Source organism: Scomber scombrus, chromosome 9, assembly GCF_963691925.1.
Source record: "Scomber scombrus chromosome 9, fScoSco1.1, whole genome shotgun sequence".
Classification (NCBI taxonomy): domain Eukaryota; kingdom Metazoa; phylum Chordata; class Actinopteri; order Scombriformes; family Scombridae; genus Scomber; species Scomber scombrus.
The window spans coordinates 10,316,361-10,336,226 of record NC_084978.1 but is presented as its reverse complement, the minus strand read 5'-3'; the positions used below and the strand labels follow the sequence as shown (position 1 = coordinate 10,336,226).

The following is a 19,866-nucleotide window of genomic DNA, read 5'->3' as shown; positions in this document are numbered from 1 at the left end:
GGGACTACTTGACACATCGTTTTTTCCTGCATGAGGGATAATGTAACTAATTAGACAGCTAATCTATACTTTTTAATATACAGTTTTCTTGTAACTATACTTATTCATTGTACAAAACTTCTAACTTTTGCTGGGGTCTACTGAGGTCTTTCTCTTTCTTACTTTATATCCTCTCTTCCTGTTTTGTAGTCATCATTTCATGTCTTTTATCCACTACTACAATTTCACAATGGTTTCCAGTTATTGGAGAAACACATCAGTCAGATACTGTTTCACTTGGTATTGCACCACAGTCTTTATTTTTGAGATACAACATCCAGGTTTACTTGGACTCAAACAGTTTTGATAAAACAGAAAAATAGAAAGTCTAACTAAAGTATTTATACGCCACCATAAATCTAGATAGAAAGTATAGGCTATATAGAACAACTCAGAGAGGAAATCAATTAATTCTTACTCTGTGTTTGTTTGTTTATGTTTGTTTATGTACTATAATTAAATCCTTCCTTCGGTTGAAGACGATGATGGCACAAAGGTTTTTACATGAAAATATCTACAGTTAGTTAATTGTTATTTATGTAAATATTTAAGGGGTGTGGGAGTTTAAGCATTATTTTAAAATATAATTCAATAAACAAATATAAAAATCTATTATCAGAATTACATGTTGGTGTTAGTATGGTATGGGGATATTGCAAAGTGTAACTGATCTTAATGTTTATTGTAAAAAAAAAAAAAAAAAAAAAAAAAAAAAAGTGTTGTTGCTATCAACCTTTACTGACTGAAATATATATTGTTTTTAATGTACCTGTATGTAAATGTACTATTTGACAAGTACTCTGAAAGAAACAAACAAAAGAAGTTTCATCATAAAAAAAAGGGTGATGTACAGCCACATACAGTATTTACACATGTTCTTCTGTGTTGTACTGTCCTTGCTGTCAGGTTGTCTTCAGTAAGATTGATGTCATGCGCTGCCAGTGGGCTCATTTTACCCTGAACCAACTAAATTGATGACGCATTAGTGACTGACCAGTATTTTCTAAATTGGATTTTCTGAGCTGGCGTCTGTCCAGATCCAGCTGCCTGTATTCAGCAGGCATCACCAAACAGCATCCCGCATGTGTTTGGCAGCCAGAGAGCATTCCTACACCATATCCAAATTCTGCAATTCTGTGGGAGTTGACAGGGTTAGTAATCAGTGTCCAGAAGCATAATCCCCACAGTATTGATACACTGCACAATGAAATCTACTGTCTGTCTCCACTCTCTGATTTTTTTTGTATAAAATCTTTTAAAAATCACCTTGCCAAAGAAAACAGATGCATACTATGCACATCTGCACAAGTGTTTCTGGGTGGAAAATCTATACCAGCTGTAATTATTTTCCCTTTCAGATCCTCATTTTCAAGCAATATCTCCATACGACCACAGAACGTGCCCCTGCTTTTCTCTCATCTTAATGAGTAGCATTTCTAAGAATTCTCCTCCCAGGTTTGTTATCATTGCCTGTAATTTTCTCATGTTTCTGGTGAAACTCAGTTTGTACATATGCCATCATTGAAGGGGTGAATTAAAGGGACAGTCCACTCTTAAAATCAAAAATACACATATAAGAGGAAAATATTCATCTTAATCATTTTCGTGTGAGTTGTCACTTTTTGGAGATATTGTCAATAAAGATGTTTGCCTTCTCTCAAATAAAACAATACTGGATGGCAATTAGCTTGTGGTGCTCAAAGCGCCAAAATAATACATTCAAGAAAGTCAACAGCAATGTCTCCTCCCAGAAACCATGACCTGGTTACTCAAGATAAGTCTACTGTGTCTACTCATGGTATCTGGAAAGAGACATTGTCGTTCAGTTTTTCAAATGTATTTTTTGATGCTTTGAGCAACATTTCCATTGTATTTAAGAGAAGGCAGACATCTTACGGGTTAGGGAAACATAAGTGTTTCTGATTTTGTGGTAAACTGTCCCTTTAATTCACCACTTTAATAATGACATTTAAAAAGAGAGAGACACACACTTAGTTTAATCAGAAACACAAGAAAATTCCAGTTCATGATAATAAAGCTCGGTGGAGAATTCTTGGACATGTTACCCAGCTGTGAGAAAAGCAGGAGCAGGTTCTCTGGTCCTCAGCAAACTCACAGCAAAATTATCTAGATAGATAAACAGCACTACAGGTAAGAGGAAAACGATGTGTTTTTGATTTAGAGGTGAACTGTCCCTTTAATTATTCTGGCAGAAGCTGTGTTTTCTTTTATTTGCAAATGTTACACCTCTGCAGTGGCAATTTCCAATGGGTCTAACAGAGATGTTCCAATTTTCCGACTGAGAAAATGAGAAACTCTAATAAAAACAACACTTCCAACCAGAGTGCAACCAGAGTATTTGGGAGACATTAGCTGTTCTCATGTGACTGCCCATGTGAAGAGACACGAGCTCTGAAAAAATAAGTGTGGTGCAGGTTGCTTGAGGACAGCAGAGCCAGCAGTAGAGACAAGGAAGTAAAGAAAAAACTCCATGTGCATCACTGGCAAGAAAGCTGGTGATCTGAGTCTGGTTTTCCATGCCCAGCTGTTTCGAGTTTAAAAGCTGTCGTAAAAGAAACGACTGATGATTTCTTTTATACCTGGGAGATGTTACAGAGGCATTTTTTCTCATTTTAGTTCTGTAATTCATTTATAAGACACCAGACACTTATCCGAGCTAGGTATCACTACAGTATATTCTCCAATAATAACACTGCACACATCCTGGAAAATAAGGCACAGATAAAAGCTGTGTGAATGCCAATAGAACCATTTTTAAATGTTTGGAGTCTTCACTAGTTTGACTTTACACAAACAATCATCGTAACTACTGGCACACTACAATAGAGAAGATACAGAGATATCAAACTCTGTTTGATTTAGCTCCCAGGAAAGCACGACTATCTGCAGTTTCATTGTCAGTGCAATTCAAGAAAAAGGCAGTAAGAAATGTCAGCTTCTTCAGATCGAACATGGCGTGTTCGATCTGAAGAAGTGTTTGATTATCTATAAGTCTACTTAAAGCTGTAGTCAAGCAGAAAAACTAAACTGTCTTCCATATTTACATTAAAGAGGTTTGAATGGTTTGTTTACCTGAGGAGTATTTGGGTCATAGCTCAATTATTTAAATTATGATCTGAATAATAGACATATACTGTATGCGTAGGTGTACAATTTTTGTTTGTGAATGCAAAGTGCAGGTGAAATCACAGAAAATGAGCAATAATATGCAAAACAAAAGAGACACAGTTGACACCACTGCATTTGTCAGTTGGTTAAAAACTACTAAATTAATTTAAGTCATGCAATAAAAGGCTCTTCAGAAAACCAACAGCATCATTTACATAAAGAGCATATATACTGTATGTAAGTAGCAAAGACAGAAATAGCGTGACTCAATTTCAACAAGTCCTCCAAATTAAACAACTAAATGTTTGTCTGTGTAATCCAGAAGGGCATGTGGGAGCATTTTCTTATCTGGCACCACTATCAGCAGTAAACAGCAGGAAAACATAATTTGTCTGTGTTTTCCAAAAACACTGTTAAGGTATAATGATGCTTTACAACGTGACAATGCTAAATGCCAAAAAAAACACTTGGTTAGGTTTGGGGGAAGATCTTGGTTTGGATTGGATCAATTTTGTTAAGGTAAGATAAACGCAGTGTGGGTTAAAGGTACTACTTCGTTAAACTCAGGCAACCTTCGTTGTCATGGTTATAATAGTAACACTACAGGTTAAAGTTGGAAATGTGAAACGAACAGTGGTCTCCTGCAGCAAGGCCTTTTGTTGGGTGATAGCGTCCATTCACCCCACCTCATCCAAGTGAGAAAATGTGTCGACATATATAAGTCCTCTCAACTGCATCACTGCTCCGGGTCACAATTACTGCAGCCACTAGATGGCATCTGTCACTCAAACATAGCTATATGTCGTTATTAGGCGACAGATATTACAACCTATTGTGTTGTTTTTCCTCGGGGGTAAAATGTCCTTGATATCCTACCCAACAATCAACATCACTGGTTTCTTTTCATAATGATCATGATCTAAGTTTTACGTTTACATTTACATTTATTCACAAGTACCTTGCAGATTATTTGATTTTAGGCATCTAAGTTTAACCAATGGGACAGAATTTTTTTTTAAAACAGTCGAAAGAGGATGCAAGACTCCAAGAAGGTCACTAACAAACAACCTATTTTGTTGTCTATAACATTTGTTTGCTGATGTATTTGACATTACCTGCATCACATGAATGAAACATAATACAGGCTCGTTTTTAACAACTTTTGTCAAACAGAATCTGAGCCCATAAGTCTCCAGTCACTTTAAAACTAAAGGGCTAAAACCAAAAGGACAGAGTGTTCGCTGGTGTGACTGTCTAAGCTGCTGCCCACCTCCATCTATCACAAGGCTGCCTATGGCTCCCAGGAGGCCCTGTGCACTGTGCAGCCCCCGCGCCACCTTTCCCTCCCACGCCTGCAAGTGTCCCCCCCGCACCCCACCCACCCATCACCACCCCGCCGTGAGTGACAGGCATCCAGTTCCGCCTGACTGGAGCCTCTATCTCCTAACCCTCAAGGACAACTAAGAGGACATATTGTCATCAACTCATCTCTCTCATTCTCACAGCTGCCTCCTCCATAGATGCACATATGCACACTCTATTTCTCCACACACACACACACACGCACACACACACACACACACACACACACACACACACACACACACACACACACACACACACAGTACCAACTGCAACCCACTCACCTGTAACAACATCTACGTGACCTTTGCTTAATGTCCTCAGGTGCCACACCACAACCCATTCGCACAAACAACCCGCAGGTCTGGCAGTGCCTGCCGCTTCTCATTCTCTCCTTTCACTGTGAGTCTGTGTTTGAAACCATCTAGACGGAGGTTGCTTAGAATCACATCAGACAGAAACCTTGAACAGAGGAAATAAACAAAGCATTGTTTGTGAAAGCTTCTGCATGGATCGCCTCACATTCCTGAGCTTGAATGTTTTCTTAGCTGTGGAGATCTGAATTCTTTATCTCGTACTGTACAACAGTCTGAGGCATCTTGTGATATGGGAGTCGACCACTGGGCAAGGATATGGACAACACATCCTCATCATTAAAGGACCACAGTTGTACCATGCACTCCAGAACAACCCAGTGTTTTCTAATATGTTGCCTGTTATCGGTGCTTTCCAAAATCATTACAAATCACTGTTAAAAAATAATCATGTTTTAAGGTGTGACAACGCTGTGGTTAAAGTCTGGTTAGATTAGTCACAAGTTAGGTATGATCAGGGAAAGATCAAGGATTGGGTTAAAAGTTAGGCAGCCTTCATCTTAATAGCAACAGCAAACACCACAATAATCCTAATTAAGGTTTTTTTTTAAACTGGCCTGACTTGTGGTTGGAAACAGGAAGTGAACAGCGATCTCCTGTAGCCGACTCCACTTATTGACATATGTCTGTGTTGCCACCCACCCAATTATGGACATTTGTCACTGTGTTGACATTATCTGCACTGCGTCACTTCTCCGCGTCATTACTATGTCTGTCTTTCACTCAAACATAACTATAGCTTGTTTTTACCTGTACTGTTGTTTTTATTGTGAGGACAGACTGCATACTGGACATAGGTAGTTTTTCAAATAGATAAGAGTTTTTTCCACTGTAATGTTTCTTTGGCAATTAATGTGAATTTCAGTACGGTACAAGGTTGTTTGCTAACCTTTAAGTGTTCAAATACACTGTACAGTTAAAAAAAAAAAATTATAACATCCAAGGACTTCATTGTATATTTGTTGCTGCTTTGCCTTCTTAAAAACTAAATGCTCTTGTTCCTGTGAGTTGTTTTTGCACTTCAGCGTGCTCTCAGAAGTTGGAGCTCTGGTGAGACAACAGTGAGCCAGCACTGAACTTCAGAGTAAAGTCTGTTGCATAAAGCTGCTGTTGGAAACTTCATATGTTGACAGGATACTCTTGAATTTTGAGAATGTCAAATTCTCCAAAATCATGAAATGTGATTTCAGAGAGCTGTGCAGTCTTCCAAGAAATTGCCAGATTCATTAGTGAAGACAGCTCCTTCTGAAATAGTGGTTATTAAAAGACAGGCCAAAAGTAGAGTTGTTAAACTTGCAAGGATGTTTTTTGAAGAAAAGTTGTAAAATGAATACAAGGTTATTGTATGTCTATAGTTAAACCTACACTAATCAATATATTTATATCAACAATGGATCAAAAGGCTGTAATGTAATGTGACCAAATCCACAGAATTACCATCTATCTCTGCAGTTTCCTTTAGCTTTATAACGTCTTTAATCTCATTGATTTGGTTTAAATCTTTACTCTTTTGATTCAGCCCCACTGCTCTCATCAGTTTAATTCCCAGATGCAACATGCAGCAGTTTTCAGAGGACTTGTAGAGCTCATAGGAATTGGTTTTACAATCCTGTATTATAATCAGAAATCATTCCTTGAGTGGGGGTCATCAGGTGGGCCCCCTCTTTCCTTTGTGTTTTGTTGATAGGCCCACGCAGCAACAGAACTTCAAGAGGATCAGTCAGGTCTGGGTTTCTTCTGTCGCTGATTCAGACCTTAGTGTTCAGACTTTAATTGTTATCATTAACCTGCTGTACACTACCTGCCCAGCACCAAACAACAGACAAAGGCAGGGTCTAGCTGGTGAAAATAGTGGAGCATTTAGCAGCTAAATAGACAAATATTACCCTCAGGAGCCGGTGAGGAGACCAAAAGTAACCTAAAATATAGAGTGAATATTGGATTTATACTCACCAGGTGGCAAAAAGCTCCTAAAAACCAATGTTAATGTTTCTTAGTATCTGCTGAATGTGGCAAGCAATAATTAAGCTACAATTTGTTAAAAAAGTTTACAATATAAACTTTATAAGGTGATAATCTTGCTTTCAGTGTGTTGCTCTGCCCCCAAACCTCCAAAAAATCCATTAATGCAGATTTTTCTTTCAGTCACACTAAAATAAAGGTTAAAGTGCATTGGATGAATCTGAGCAATCTTACTGAAAAGACAGTGTGGACGGTTCTTTAGCTATTCTACGTAAAGATTCCATCCAGTCATGTTTTAAAACAATACTTTCACTGTCTGATATCGTTTTTCCACAAAAAAGTTAAATAACCTCCTTTAAACATCCACTAAAGAGTGTTTTGCCACCTTCGACAGCACATCAGTTTTCATTAGCAGAGTTTGTGCAGTTGTTATGGAGATGAGGAAGACTATGAAATGTGGTTGAGGAAGAGGTGTTAGTTCAGGCAGAGACCTGGAGTCACATTTCCATCAGCTGATTGGTTAGCAGGTTTATTTATGCATTGCAATCAGCTGACTCAATGTGAGTGATGCACAGCCATTGTACCCCAACATTTCTCACTAAAGCTCATACGAACCTCCTCCTTATGTGCTGTATTTTTTGTAATGTTGATTTAACAATTTTTCCCACCAAATTTAACCATGTAATTATTTTTACATAATATGTAAATGGTAATTTCCTGAATGTAACGATAGTAAGTGGACCTGGAGTTGATTTGTGGACCTGGAGATGATTTGTGTATTTTATGTAAAAAATCATGCCTACTGCAGCTTTAATGTCACAGTGGAATAATTGTTTGAGAGTTTCAAGTGTATTAAAAGTCTTTGTGACCAAAGGAGTCGCACAGTAGCCTTTCAGAGTCCATGTACAGAGATAAATTGGAGCCTTTCCCATGTGCTGGCCTTTTATCTGCCTGTTCAGTGTCATATGGGAAACTAATTAACTTTCACAGTTTTTTTTTGTTTTTTTTTAAAGGTTTTGCAGCCAAGCAACAGTTTCTGTGAATTACTGTTTAGAAATGGTACAAGATAAGTAAATTATGAGAAACCTTTTTAAACACACCATTGCATAATTTTTTACATATATGTGCTGTAGCAGTGGTAAAAAATAATGAGAATCTGCACAAAAAATAATTTCAACCATCATCATTACAATGAGGCAAAATAGTGTGCTGTGTTTAGAAACCTTCCTCTTATTGCAGCATAAATCACACAGCAAGTTTACCGATGTACTAATGCATCTATAAGTATAAAAAGAGGCTGTACAGAGGCTATTCATTTCTATTTTGAGAATACCAATTATGGCGCACAGCAGCAGCTTTGGATATTGAACCAGTTGAAGTCAAACTGTTGTAATACATTATTATCTATTTCAACCTGGTGTGTTGGAGAGATTCTCACTGTTAGATTTTCATCAAAAGTGATAGCCTGCTGAAAATGTAATTCACTGTTTTAGTATAAATCAATAGGCCTCCAGAATCTATTCCCTCATTCCACCTTTATGTTAATATAAAAGAAATGCTCAAATAGAACTTTAATTCACCACACAGACTTTCAGACTGTTTAATAGCCCCAATTTTATCCATAACTGCTCAATTGACACTTAAATTTCAAGCCCATCTTAATTTGGCTTCTCCTGACGATTTTAAGTTCTACTTCTCTATGGAGCCAAGGCTGCTGTGACCCATGTTAATGGAGATTTATAGGCTTGTGCCATTCTAACAGTGATTTTCTATTAGGAATTATATCCCATTTGATCATTATCGCTCTGTTCTCCCACCGGTATAAAAAGAAAAGGTCTATAGCTATACCATATGTAATGCACTGTAAATGTACTGAATATTGCATAGAAGCAAGCAGAATCAAAACATGTTAAATACTGAACATGAGAAAGAGAGTAAAGTGAAAGCTAATTTCGTGTTAGAGGACATTCAGATGTTTCTGATGAGGGATATAAATCCTGATGGACTCCCATCCGAGTGTATTCATTAATCATGCATCTCATTGGCGAGGCTCTGATTTGCCACTGAGACAGATGAAGATGAACTAAGCAATATATTTCTCATCATAACACAACCCTCACATAAATATTAATAGCATATTTTCAGCTGGTGGGCATGAATCATTTTTCAGACAGGGAATTTCAAGTGCTATCCATGCGTGTCCGAGAACAGTACATAAGCAAGCAGTTGTGATAAACAACACTGCTTTAAAGGCAACAGTAAAAAGAGAGCTATAACTGTACGTGAAATTCAAAAAGTCTTTATTTTACTTACTTCAGGCAAACTTCAAACAAATAATTTTCATTTCTTCGACCAACACAAATATTCTAATTGCGCATGTGATTCTTACAACTGATTTGGATTATGATTGTGGAGGTTAGTGGAGCCGTCATTTTGAGTTAGATTTTGTATTGATACACGTCATATGCAAGATCTCAGTTCTATAGCTGCTGTTATGATATTGATATTGGATGTAGATAGAAAAGAAGAGAATATCTTTTTTGTCATTGAACAGCAAGATTAAGTTTGTGACTTCTGTATCAATGCTATGAATAAAAATAAAAAGGTAAAAAAATACAACAACAAGATTAAATAGCAATAACATGACAAACAGCATGAACAGTGACTGGCAGTAATAAGTGTTATGACAGCTCAGATGTGCAATGCAGCACCAGAACCCATACATTACAGCAGAGTAGTAAAGTAGCAATTAAGCAAAAAACAGTCTAAACAGTATGTACAGTATAAACAGTATAAATAGTGTCTGACAGTATTAAATAGTACGAACAGCTCAGGTGTGCAATGCAGCACCAAGACCAACACAAAATGGAAATGTAGATATAGAGTCTTCATAAAAACACAATGTGGGTGAATGTATCAGCCCCCATACGCTGAGGATATTAATTACAGCAGCTGCCACTGTGTTGTAGATACAGATATTGGACACGATATCCAGACGGTAACACAGAATGGGTAAGAGTGGACCCCTGTGTACCGTATAGCTTATTTGGTGGCATAGTGCAGTATGTGTGTATGTGAAGTCAGATGTGCCAGACAATTATGGGGGCAGTCAGACAGATTATGGGGAGTATTTAGTGGACTGATTCAGAGCAGTTATAGCTCTGGGGAAAAAGCTATTTCTTAGTCTGGAGGTACGGGCGTTGAAGGCCTTATAACTTCTGCCAGATGGAAGGAGTTCAAACAGACGATGGCATGTGTGTGTGGAGTCCTTGCAGATGCTAGTTGCTTTCCTGAGGCAGCGTGAGCTGTAGATGTCCTCCAGGGCTGGGAGCTGTATCCCAATGATCTTCTATGTGCTGGAGACGACCCGCTGAAGAGCTTTCCTATCAGCTGCTGTGCAGCTGAGATACCACACTGAAATGCAGTATGTCAGGATGCTTGCTGTGGTGCAGCGGTAGAAAGTCACCACAACTTTATGCTGCTGCAACACAGATATGTTTGATTATGTAGTTTATATCATGTATATAATCATATGAGGACTTAAAAATATTAATATTTAATGCAATAAAGCTACGTTAATCAATATTTTTATATCACTAAGGGATCACATGACTGTTTAATATGAAAGGCGTCACTCATAGTGATAGATCCACATATTTATCAACCAACTCTGAAGCCCAGTTCAGCTCTACAGAGCATTTTACTGTCTTTCAGGACACTGTTTTTTGTGTTGGTTTTATGCTTGAAATTATATTTCATCACTCTCATCAACTGCAAGAAATCAATTCAAGCAGGTTTAAATATTATAATTTTTAAACTCCTGATTTTCCTATCCTATTTTATGTTAGCCTGATAATCTGACTGAATTAGTTTGATTTCATTATTCAGTCTGACATTTTTGTCTTGTTACCTGTTTTCTGTTTGACTGGTTATTTTTGCAGTAGCAAGTGCTGATTTAAGAGCTGTTTTTCTTTATGTCAATTTATAACTGTGCCGTCTCACCTATGTTTGTCCCCATTTTTATGGCAATTATTCTGTCACTATTTTTCATGGATATTGCAATTTTTCTGGCTCTGGCACAGAAAGTCAGAGCCTACCCCACAAAGTGCTAGTGGGCCTGATTGATTTTCCATCCAAGGAGACAGCTGTCAATGAATATAATAGTATCAGACCTATTTGAATCAGTACAAATCACTGAAAGAGATTCAGAGGTCTGGACAGCTTAATGTTCATTGCAAAATCATTTTTGGTACACTAAGAAAGTCAGAAATTGGTTTAATTTTCATTTATTTATTAATGTCTTCATTTTCTTTATTACAAAATGATGATAAAGCCAATGATACTGGAAGAAGTTTTCAGTAGGGGGGGACTGCCAACTGAATGTAAAATGTGTGACGTCAAGTATGCAATGAAGTTATTTAATCATGTCACGTGCTTTTATTATGTATTTCAACTGTTAAACAGGGGGCTACTCGACAGAATATCTCCGTTTCTGTAATAGCCCTACAACTACACAGATGCATTGTGGGAAACAGTGCTAACAACAGTAACAAATATGAATAAATACTTTTAGGAGACATATGTTTAATTTGGGCTAAATTATCCATCTAAGCACACTATTCTGGTGAGAGGAGAAATTAGTCATGCTACATAAGGATAATAAAGAAATAAACTCATATAGGTTGATTTCTACGAGTAGCGGGAACAGGACGTTCTGTTGCTATGTCAACCAGTGCGTTGCTACCATGGCAACGCGCTGTTTGACCAATCACTTCTTTTCTTTTTTTTTGTGTTGCTTTTGTTAGCACTGTTTCCCACAATGCATCTGTGTAGTTTTAGCAATATTACAGAATTATACATGGTGAAACCATGACCGAGTTTAGTAGGTACATTAATCAGACTCCTGAGATTTATTTAATGCTGTTTTTACTGACTAATGGAAAAGTGCACCCTTCAATATGAAAAAGACCATTCTAGTCTAACATAGTGCAATAACTGAATGTGGTAAAGACTCATCTGTCCAAAATGTTGCCATATGCATCAGAGCCAGATGTGTCAAACTGTGCAGGGTGAGCTGATTGCTCTGATGAGGGGGGCAGCAACCCCCTTCCCGTGCTAATGATGATAAGTATACTATTGTTGTGTTGATCTGTTAGTCACAGCAGTATTTGTTTTTTTCTTGTCATTTCAGGTGTATGACCATCAGTACAAAGCTGTGGTGGATGGCGTGGAGACAGACAGTATAATGGAGATTGACCCTGGTCGGCACATTGAGATCTTCATAATTGGGAATGGGAGTGAAGAGGTACTTGAGGTGCACGACTTCAAAAATGTAAGTAAAGGTTAAACAAGACCCTGTAAGCTATCCTTCTTAGCTGAAAAATGTACGCTGTAATCGTGTCTTTTCTTCAGCAGGGGAAGGATTATGATATTCACATCCTGCCCTTTTCAAAGAGTCGGTTGACAACATTTATCCATTGCTGAAATCATATTTTCCTCTTCAACAAAATGCTCGTCTTTTTACGCTCTCAATGAAAAAGAGGTGTTACAAACCTTTGAAACATTTGAGAAACTAAATAATGGAAATTAAACTTAGTGAGGTGTGTACACAGGGATCAGAAATCAATTTCTCTAAAACACCACAAGTACTAATAATATCTGGTTGAATACACAGACAGTCACTAAAACAGCAGCTGTACTCCTAGAGATTTGTTGTGTGTTTAAGTGCTCACACAGCAGCCTGGTGTGAAGGCCTTGTACTAAAAGACTGCTTTCTTCCGGCTAATTTTATACAGTAACTTCTTCTCATTAAAGTGACAAACACCATTAAGAAGCCCATCTCCATTTGTTTTTCAACTGCAATTTCATCTCCAGCAGAACTCATTAACTTACCTTTCATTACTAAACACTGCTCAAGTGTGCCGGAGGTTACACATGCAGCAACTCTGAGAAGGGAGTGTGCTGCTTGACTGGGTAATGAATGCTCTAACTCTCACACCATTATTTACTGTGAAATGTTAGGTTGTAAAGCTGAACGTTAAAGGATAAACCTCATCTCAAACAAAAACCTGCATTGACTTGTTGACTTTTTTTTTTTTTTTTTTTTGGGGGGGGGGGGGGGGGGGGGGTTACAATGGTCTTTGTGAATCCAGAAACACTATATGATGGAAACCCAGTACAGCACCGGAAAACTTTGCAATCAATCTCTCTATTTATTTCTCTTCTCCCTCACCCAGCCCAGTATGTGTCTCTTTCAGCTACACACACACACACGTGCATAAACACATGTGCCTGTTTGTTCCACTTCCTGTTATTGAAGCACATCCCCTGAGGAGATTTGTTTGATTCAGTGCTCCACCATGGAAGACTAAGAAACAAGCGAATAAGCAGAGCAATTCAATCCTTATAGTGATTTTTTTTTAAGAAGAAGGGAGCCCATATAAAAATAGGTTATACTAAGTGGTAGCTGTGTGCTGATGTTACAATAGATTTTTTTTAATACAAAAAAAAGGAATGTTGCATGTTATTACACAGACCAAAGCCACCTCTAAAACAATCTCCATCTAGCCCGGGGGCTGTGTGAGGAATGGAAAATGAGGGGATTATGCCACCAGGACCGTGGACCACAGGCGAAATCCGCTCACTATTGTTTCAGACCAGTTCTGGACTCATTGTAAAGGAGAGAAAGAGAGAACAAATGGAGAAAAAGACATCCTGAGAGAAGTGCTAGAGTTGTTACATTAAAACAAACTCATAATAAATATTGTTGACAAGGGAACAAAAGCACCATTTAAGAAAATTGGTCTTAACCTTGTGCTGAAACTTTATTTCAATTAGATGACAAACTGTGTCGGTGTTACACCACAAAATTAGTGCATATTTCTTAACACTGTGTGTCTTTTATCACAGATTATGGTTCCGGATGAAGCAATAAAAGGTCACTGAGGCATTTTCATTGTGGTCTGATTTAGGTTTTGGTCAATATTAGAAAAGCTTTGGCATAAATGTATTTTTCTTGAAAACTTGAGTGTTTAATAGAAACTCTGTCTTTGGAGTAAGGATAAATTTATCCTCTAATTATGACATTCCGGTGTTGTTTTTCAGTCATTTTATTTAGTTCATACAAGAAGCATGTGTGTGAGACCAGGCATAAAAGTCAAAAACTTTCCATTTACTACACAGTGGCCTGAAACACATCAAATTGCCAACTTTCCCCTTTTTTGGATGTATTCCAACTTCCCTTGTCATCCTGTTTTTTAAATATTAAAACAGTTACTTATTCTGTGTAATTCCCTTAAACCCAGACTGCAGCACTGCAGACCTACTGACCCACTGCACAGTAATTTCAAAGTGTGAGTTCTATGAGTCAGCGTGAGAGCTCTCAAGACCTGGGGTCTGTGGTGTGCTCCAGCCGATGTCTCAGTGGGATCACCCTGAGCCCTTTTGGACTAATTGGAAAACATACATTTGGGAGTCTATAATACTAAAGGACATTTCTGTCACATTATCAGGTGTTTTTGATATTCTGTCCTTCATGTATTTAGACACTCATCCATCCATTATATACAGTATGCCTGCTTATACTTAGCAGCGTTGCAGGGGTCTGAAGCCTGTTTTAGCTCACTATGGGCGAGAGGTGAGAGAGTAGACCTTGGACAGGTCACCAGTCTATTGCAGGGCTAACACATACAGATACATTTATAACGTAACACTAACACACTCACAGTTACACCTGTGTTAGAGTCTCCAATTAACATTACCTGAATGTCTTTGAACTGTGGGAGGAAAGTACCTGCAGCCAGGACCTTATTGCTGTGAGGCTAAACATTGCATCAGTGTACCACCTTATATATAAAACAGGGGTAAAAAAAAAAAATGAAACAAAGAAAAAACATCAGCTTCAACATAGGCATACTCTAATAGCCCCCAGTCTCTCCCTCCAGGTGTTGCAGCTATATCAGTGGTTTGGTTCTCATATTCTGGCAGTTGTTTGTCATTTTGTTTGGCTGCTTGCTTTCAAATGGTATCTAGCTTGAAGCTGGAGGTAAACAACATCCTTAAATCACCACAGATGTTGGAGAAACATCTGGTGAATGTAGCCAATCTGCAATAAGTCACGTTAATGTTAATATAATGTTTTTAAACAGGCCTTATTTCTCAGTGGATTATGCTAATTTTTGCTTTCACTTCTCACCATTTCTGTAATTTGTCACTGCGCCCTGCCATATTATTCTCTAGCTGCAACTTCCCCTTCAGGATCAGTAGCTGGCTGTGCCCATATGACTTTTTAGCCATTCCGTATCTCACAGTCATATCAAGAAATTAGGAATATTGGCGAATTTGATACTCATGCTGTGCTATGCAATGATGTAGAGCCACAAAAGTCACAAAACTAAATAGAGCAAGAAATAACAGCTGGAAAGCTCACAAAAAACAAAAAATGATCAAGCTAACAAAAGTCAAATTGCATACTGTTATGTGGTTAAAGGAAGAAAAAATAAAACATATATAATGATTAATAGTGGGGAAAATGAACACAATGAAACAATAATGATAATTATAATGGCAAACTAGCTCAATTTAGCTAACACAAGCCAAATACTCATAAAAATGTGATTATTCTGTAGGATTATAGTTTGTATGTCCCATGTAGTAAGTCTCCATCAGCCTTTAGTGTTTGTCAGAGAAGAATTTTGTGGAAAAAAGCTAAACTTTCTTTCTTCTGCTGTACACAAACCTGCATCATTTTCTAGAACAAAAGCTTAGATCAGATTTAATATAAATAAAAGCAAAATATATAAAGAGGCAAATGATGAAACTGAGACAAGACAAAGTGACCTAAACTGTAGTGGTAAAGTAGCAGCATATTGGGTGGTATGAGCCACACTGCAATATGTGCAATATGAGAGTCTTCGATCAGTCTGTAAGGTGTGTAGTGTATAATGAATGGTCCAATGTAGTCATGGAATATATTATTTGATATGGCATCATAATTCGATTTGGCAACTTGACCGTTAAACTCAAATCACAACTCCACAACCTGACCAGAAGGACTGGAAAAATAATTGGCATGCCGCCCTAGTCGTCTCTCCAGGAGATATTTGAGGAGACAGTGAAGAAGCAGGGCCTTAAAATTATTTGTGAGCCAAACCACATCCTTCACAAAGTCCCTGCTGATGCCTTTGGGCAGACAGTATAGGTTGCCACACTAAATTGAATAGGTATGAATTTTCAATCAAACTACTAAACAGTAAGAGATGAAGTGTGACGGGGAAAGGGTACGTTACATTTGATACTGCACAGATTACCTGTATAAACATGTACACAAAGTCCTCCTAAGGGAGACAATAAAGGCCAATCTCAACGCATGCGGTAGTAATGATGGATGAGTTTTCAGGAAATTAATGTAAGTCAATGTAATGTCCTCTGAAGTGGTGGAAACATGACTGTTAGCGGCAGCTGCGGCTCAGGAGGTAGAGTGGGTCGTCCACTAATCGTAAGATTTGCGGTTTCACTGCTGGCTCCTCCACTCCACATATGGAAGTGTCCTTGGGGAAAGGTACAGAACTTCAAATTGCTCCCGATGGCTGCACCAGCACCCTGTGTGGTAGCTTGCCAGCATCGATGTGTGAGTGTGTGTATGAATGAGTGAATGTGGCTTGTAGTATAAAAGCCCTTTGAGTGGTCGGAGGACTAGGAAGGCGCTATGTAAGTGCAGCCCATTTACCTTTTACGACTGTGTGTGTGGTTGGGTGGGTGAGGCAGTGAGGTTATTGCTCACAGCAGTCAGTCTTTTTCAGTGTTTGGGGTGGCTGTGGCTCAGGAAGTAGAGCCGTTGTCCACTAATCAGAAGGTCGCTGGTTCAACCCTCAGCTCCTCCAATTAGCATGGCAAAGCGTCCTTGGGCAAGATACTCAACCCCAAATGTATCCCATGTGTAAATGGGTGAGTATAGAAACATTGTGTGGGGCTCTTTGGATAGGAAGCAATGAACCACTGCTGATGAGCAGGTTGACACCTGGCATGACAGAGGCTATCATCAGTGTATGAATGTGTGTGTGTGAATGTTGGCATGTACTGTAGGCTCTGTCCTAGGTCTTTTTCTATTCCATATATACATGTTTTCACTAAGCAGATTAATACACAAACTCTTTTTATTGCTATACCGATGACACACAACTTTATGTGTCTGTAAAACCAGGGTCCTCCTGTTAGTCTGGCTTTTTAAAAGACTTGTCTAGAAGATATCAGATGCTGGATGTCGAATTAATTCCTCCAACTCAATGAAGAAAAAAAAGAACGAATCATATGTGGGTCTTTATACCTATATTTTTTCACATCTGTTAACCCAGCATCTTGTGTTAAGATTAATGCCAGAAAATTTGGAGTTATCTTTGATTGCAGTTTAACTTTCAATTTGATATCAATGAGGTGGTTCAGTCCAAAAATCTGATCTTTCTATCTCTGACTTGCAGAAAGTTATTCATGCGTTTATTTTCTCAAGAACTGATTATTGTAGTTAACTCTTTATCTGCCTAAACAGTAAAGCATGTTCACACCTTCAAGTTATACAGTATGATGCAGCTAGACTGTGAACTGGATCAAACAAAAGAGATCCCATAACCCAAATGTTGGCTTCTTTGCATTGACCTCCAGTTAATTTCAGGACTGACTTTAAGGTTTTACTCATTACTTTTAAAGCACTACATAGTCTAGCTCCAGCGTACAGTACATCCGTGAACTTTGGTGTCCATCTCAACCTGCTCCACAAAAAGCCATAATTAAAAATTTGGCCCTCTTTCTCCTCGTCTTCATCCTTGTTATCATCTGCTCCCAAATTCCCTGTCTTCCACTGAATATCAACGTATAAATTAAACCGTAAACGCTGACTTCAGTGGCCTCCATGTTTACTTCCATACGACTGCATGAATGTTCAGGACTGTGACCAGTTCACACTGGGATCTGATACTGGAGATGGATACTGTGAACAGCCACACACACAAAAAATGTAATCTGAACAATAAATCTGTATTGAGCACTAAAACTTTCAGTGTGAACGTTACCTGTTGACAATACCTTTGATCTTTATTCTCAGCAACTGAGTGATGCACATACTCTCAATTCTGTTGAATAGATGAAGATGAGCATCTTGCACACCGATACGCCAAGTGATTATTTTAACATGGTCTTTCAAAATGGCATTGTTTTTCCATTTCTCATCCCTGTGTTAATGTGTCTTTCTTCATTTTCTGGTTGACCAACTCCAGTAATCATTGTATCTCATCACAACATTGTCCTCTCTTTTTCTGCTGCAGCTCACCAATACAGTACACCCAAATTAAACAGAGACTCATCACAATAAAGTCCGGCATAAACATTATGCTTTTGTGCTTGAGACTATTATAGCCCCATCCTTTTCCGCACAGATGAAATTACATGCAGTAGATTATGACAGGCATCACTTTGTATCATGTCTTGTGCAGCTGGTATCTGGTTTTCAGAGTGACAGCACCACAGAAAATGTAGAAATAGCACCCACATGGTCAAGTTAACTGATTCAAAGGAGATGTCATAGCAATCACCGTGTTACTGTAATTAAATTTAGATTGAATCAAGTCCATTTTCATGGTACCGCTCATACAATTTTCAGTTGATACAATTTTAAAGAAGCCGTGGCAGATGTAGATCCTGCTGTCTGTTCTAATACAGTATGCTGAATGGGCAGCTCTCCTCTGCAGAAAATAAATTGGATACAATCTGATCTACCGAATGTCTTTCAGACTTATTCCGGCTGAATATCTTAGATTAACATAGAATGACACCGAGAGAGAATTAACAGATCTTTCTTGCCTATTGAGGCTCTGTGTGTCAGAATGAATAGAGCTACAGTCCACATAGTGGAGGATCATCAGTGGAGCTGAAGTGAGTGACTCCACACTTGACTGCGCAGATTAAGAGAGTGACAGGGACCTATGACTGGCTAATTCAATGGGGGCACTCTCTGTAGAAAACCCTTCATTCTCAACAATGTCACTTGGCTCTCCTGTGCGATATTTCCTGCTATGAAGTATTATATAGCCACGGTGGAACACCCCCGCCTTTTTACTTCCATTCAGCTTGAAAGCAAGAGCTGTATTGCAAGGGGCCAAGCAGCCATCAATTTTATACCATGCTAAAAGAAAAAAAAAAGATCAAAAATACACCTCTCCTCACTCATTAGGTTTTAACCTAAGAGCTTTGATTATCAGCAAAAATCTGAGCGTTTTAAAACGATCGCCCCAGTGCCTATGGGAGATCCACATCAGAGAAAGCTAATGAATGAAACATATATCGGAATTTCTGAGTATTCATTTCTTTTTCTTTTTTTTTTCAAAGGGAATCACTGGTATCCGGTTTGCCGAACATCAGAGGTGCTACATCAGGACCCAAACTAGGACCCTACCCACAGTGGCAGAGGTGGAGGCTGAGGACAGAGAGTTACTGGTACGCCTCCTCCCTCGGCTGACTGTACCTCAGAGTCTCTGTAGTCCTACAGAAGCTGTCATGCATATTGTAGGGAGATAACCAGAGTAGAGCATTGTGAGCACCAAACAAATCCTCAGCCTGTCCATCTTATCCTTTCTCCCCCATCCTTCTCACTGAAGAATAAACTGGGGTTTGTGGCGCCTGTGAAACTGTCAGAAAGCTGCCCACAAACCCATAGCTTCTTTGTGGCTCACATCAAATGCTGTTTGCTGTCAGTCTTGAGCCAATATTAATTTTTAATCATCTCCTCCAAAGGCTCTACCCAAATAGCCTAAAGGGGAAGGGTGCAAGAGAGGTCTGAGTGAGAGGTACGCCATTAAAATGGTATTTCTTAAAAGATGTTTTCTTTGTAAAATTCACAAGGCTGCTCTCCAAGTTTAGAGTGATTCATTTTACTTATCTGGGTCTTATAGTTGTATGTAAACTTATGCAAAAGAAATGGAAGAGATTCAGTCAATCAAAATTCCCAATTTTT

General features: G+C 38.5%; 1 protein-coding gene across 1 annotated transcript in view; it reads left to right on the top strand.

Annotated features, from left to right (window-relative positions):
- The window catches only part of tnmd (tenomodulin), a 54,242-nt gene that overhangs the window by 20,448 nt on the left and 13,928 nt on the right, over positions 1 to 19,866 (top strand). The window contains exons 3-4 of the mRNA XM_062425955.1: positions 12,058 to 12,198; positions 19,242 to 19,349. Of these exons, the coding sequence (XP_062281939.1) occupies positions 12,058 to 12,198; positions 19,242 to 19,349 (249 nt within the window). The remainder of the gene's footprint in view (positions 1 to 12,057; positions 12,199 to 19,241; positions 19,350 to 19,866) is intronic.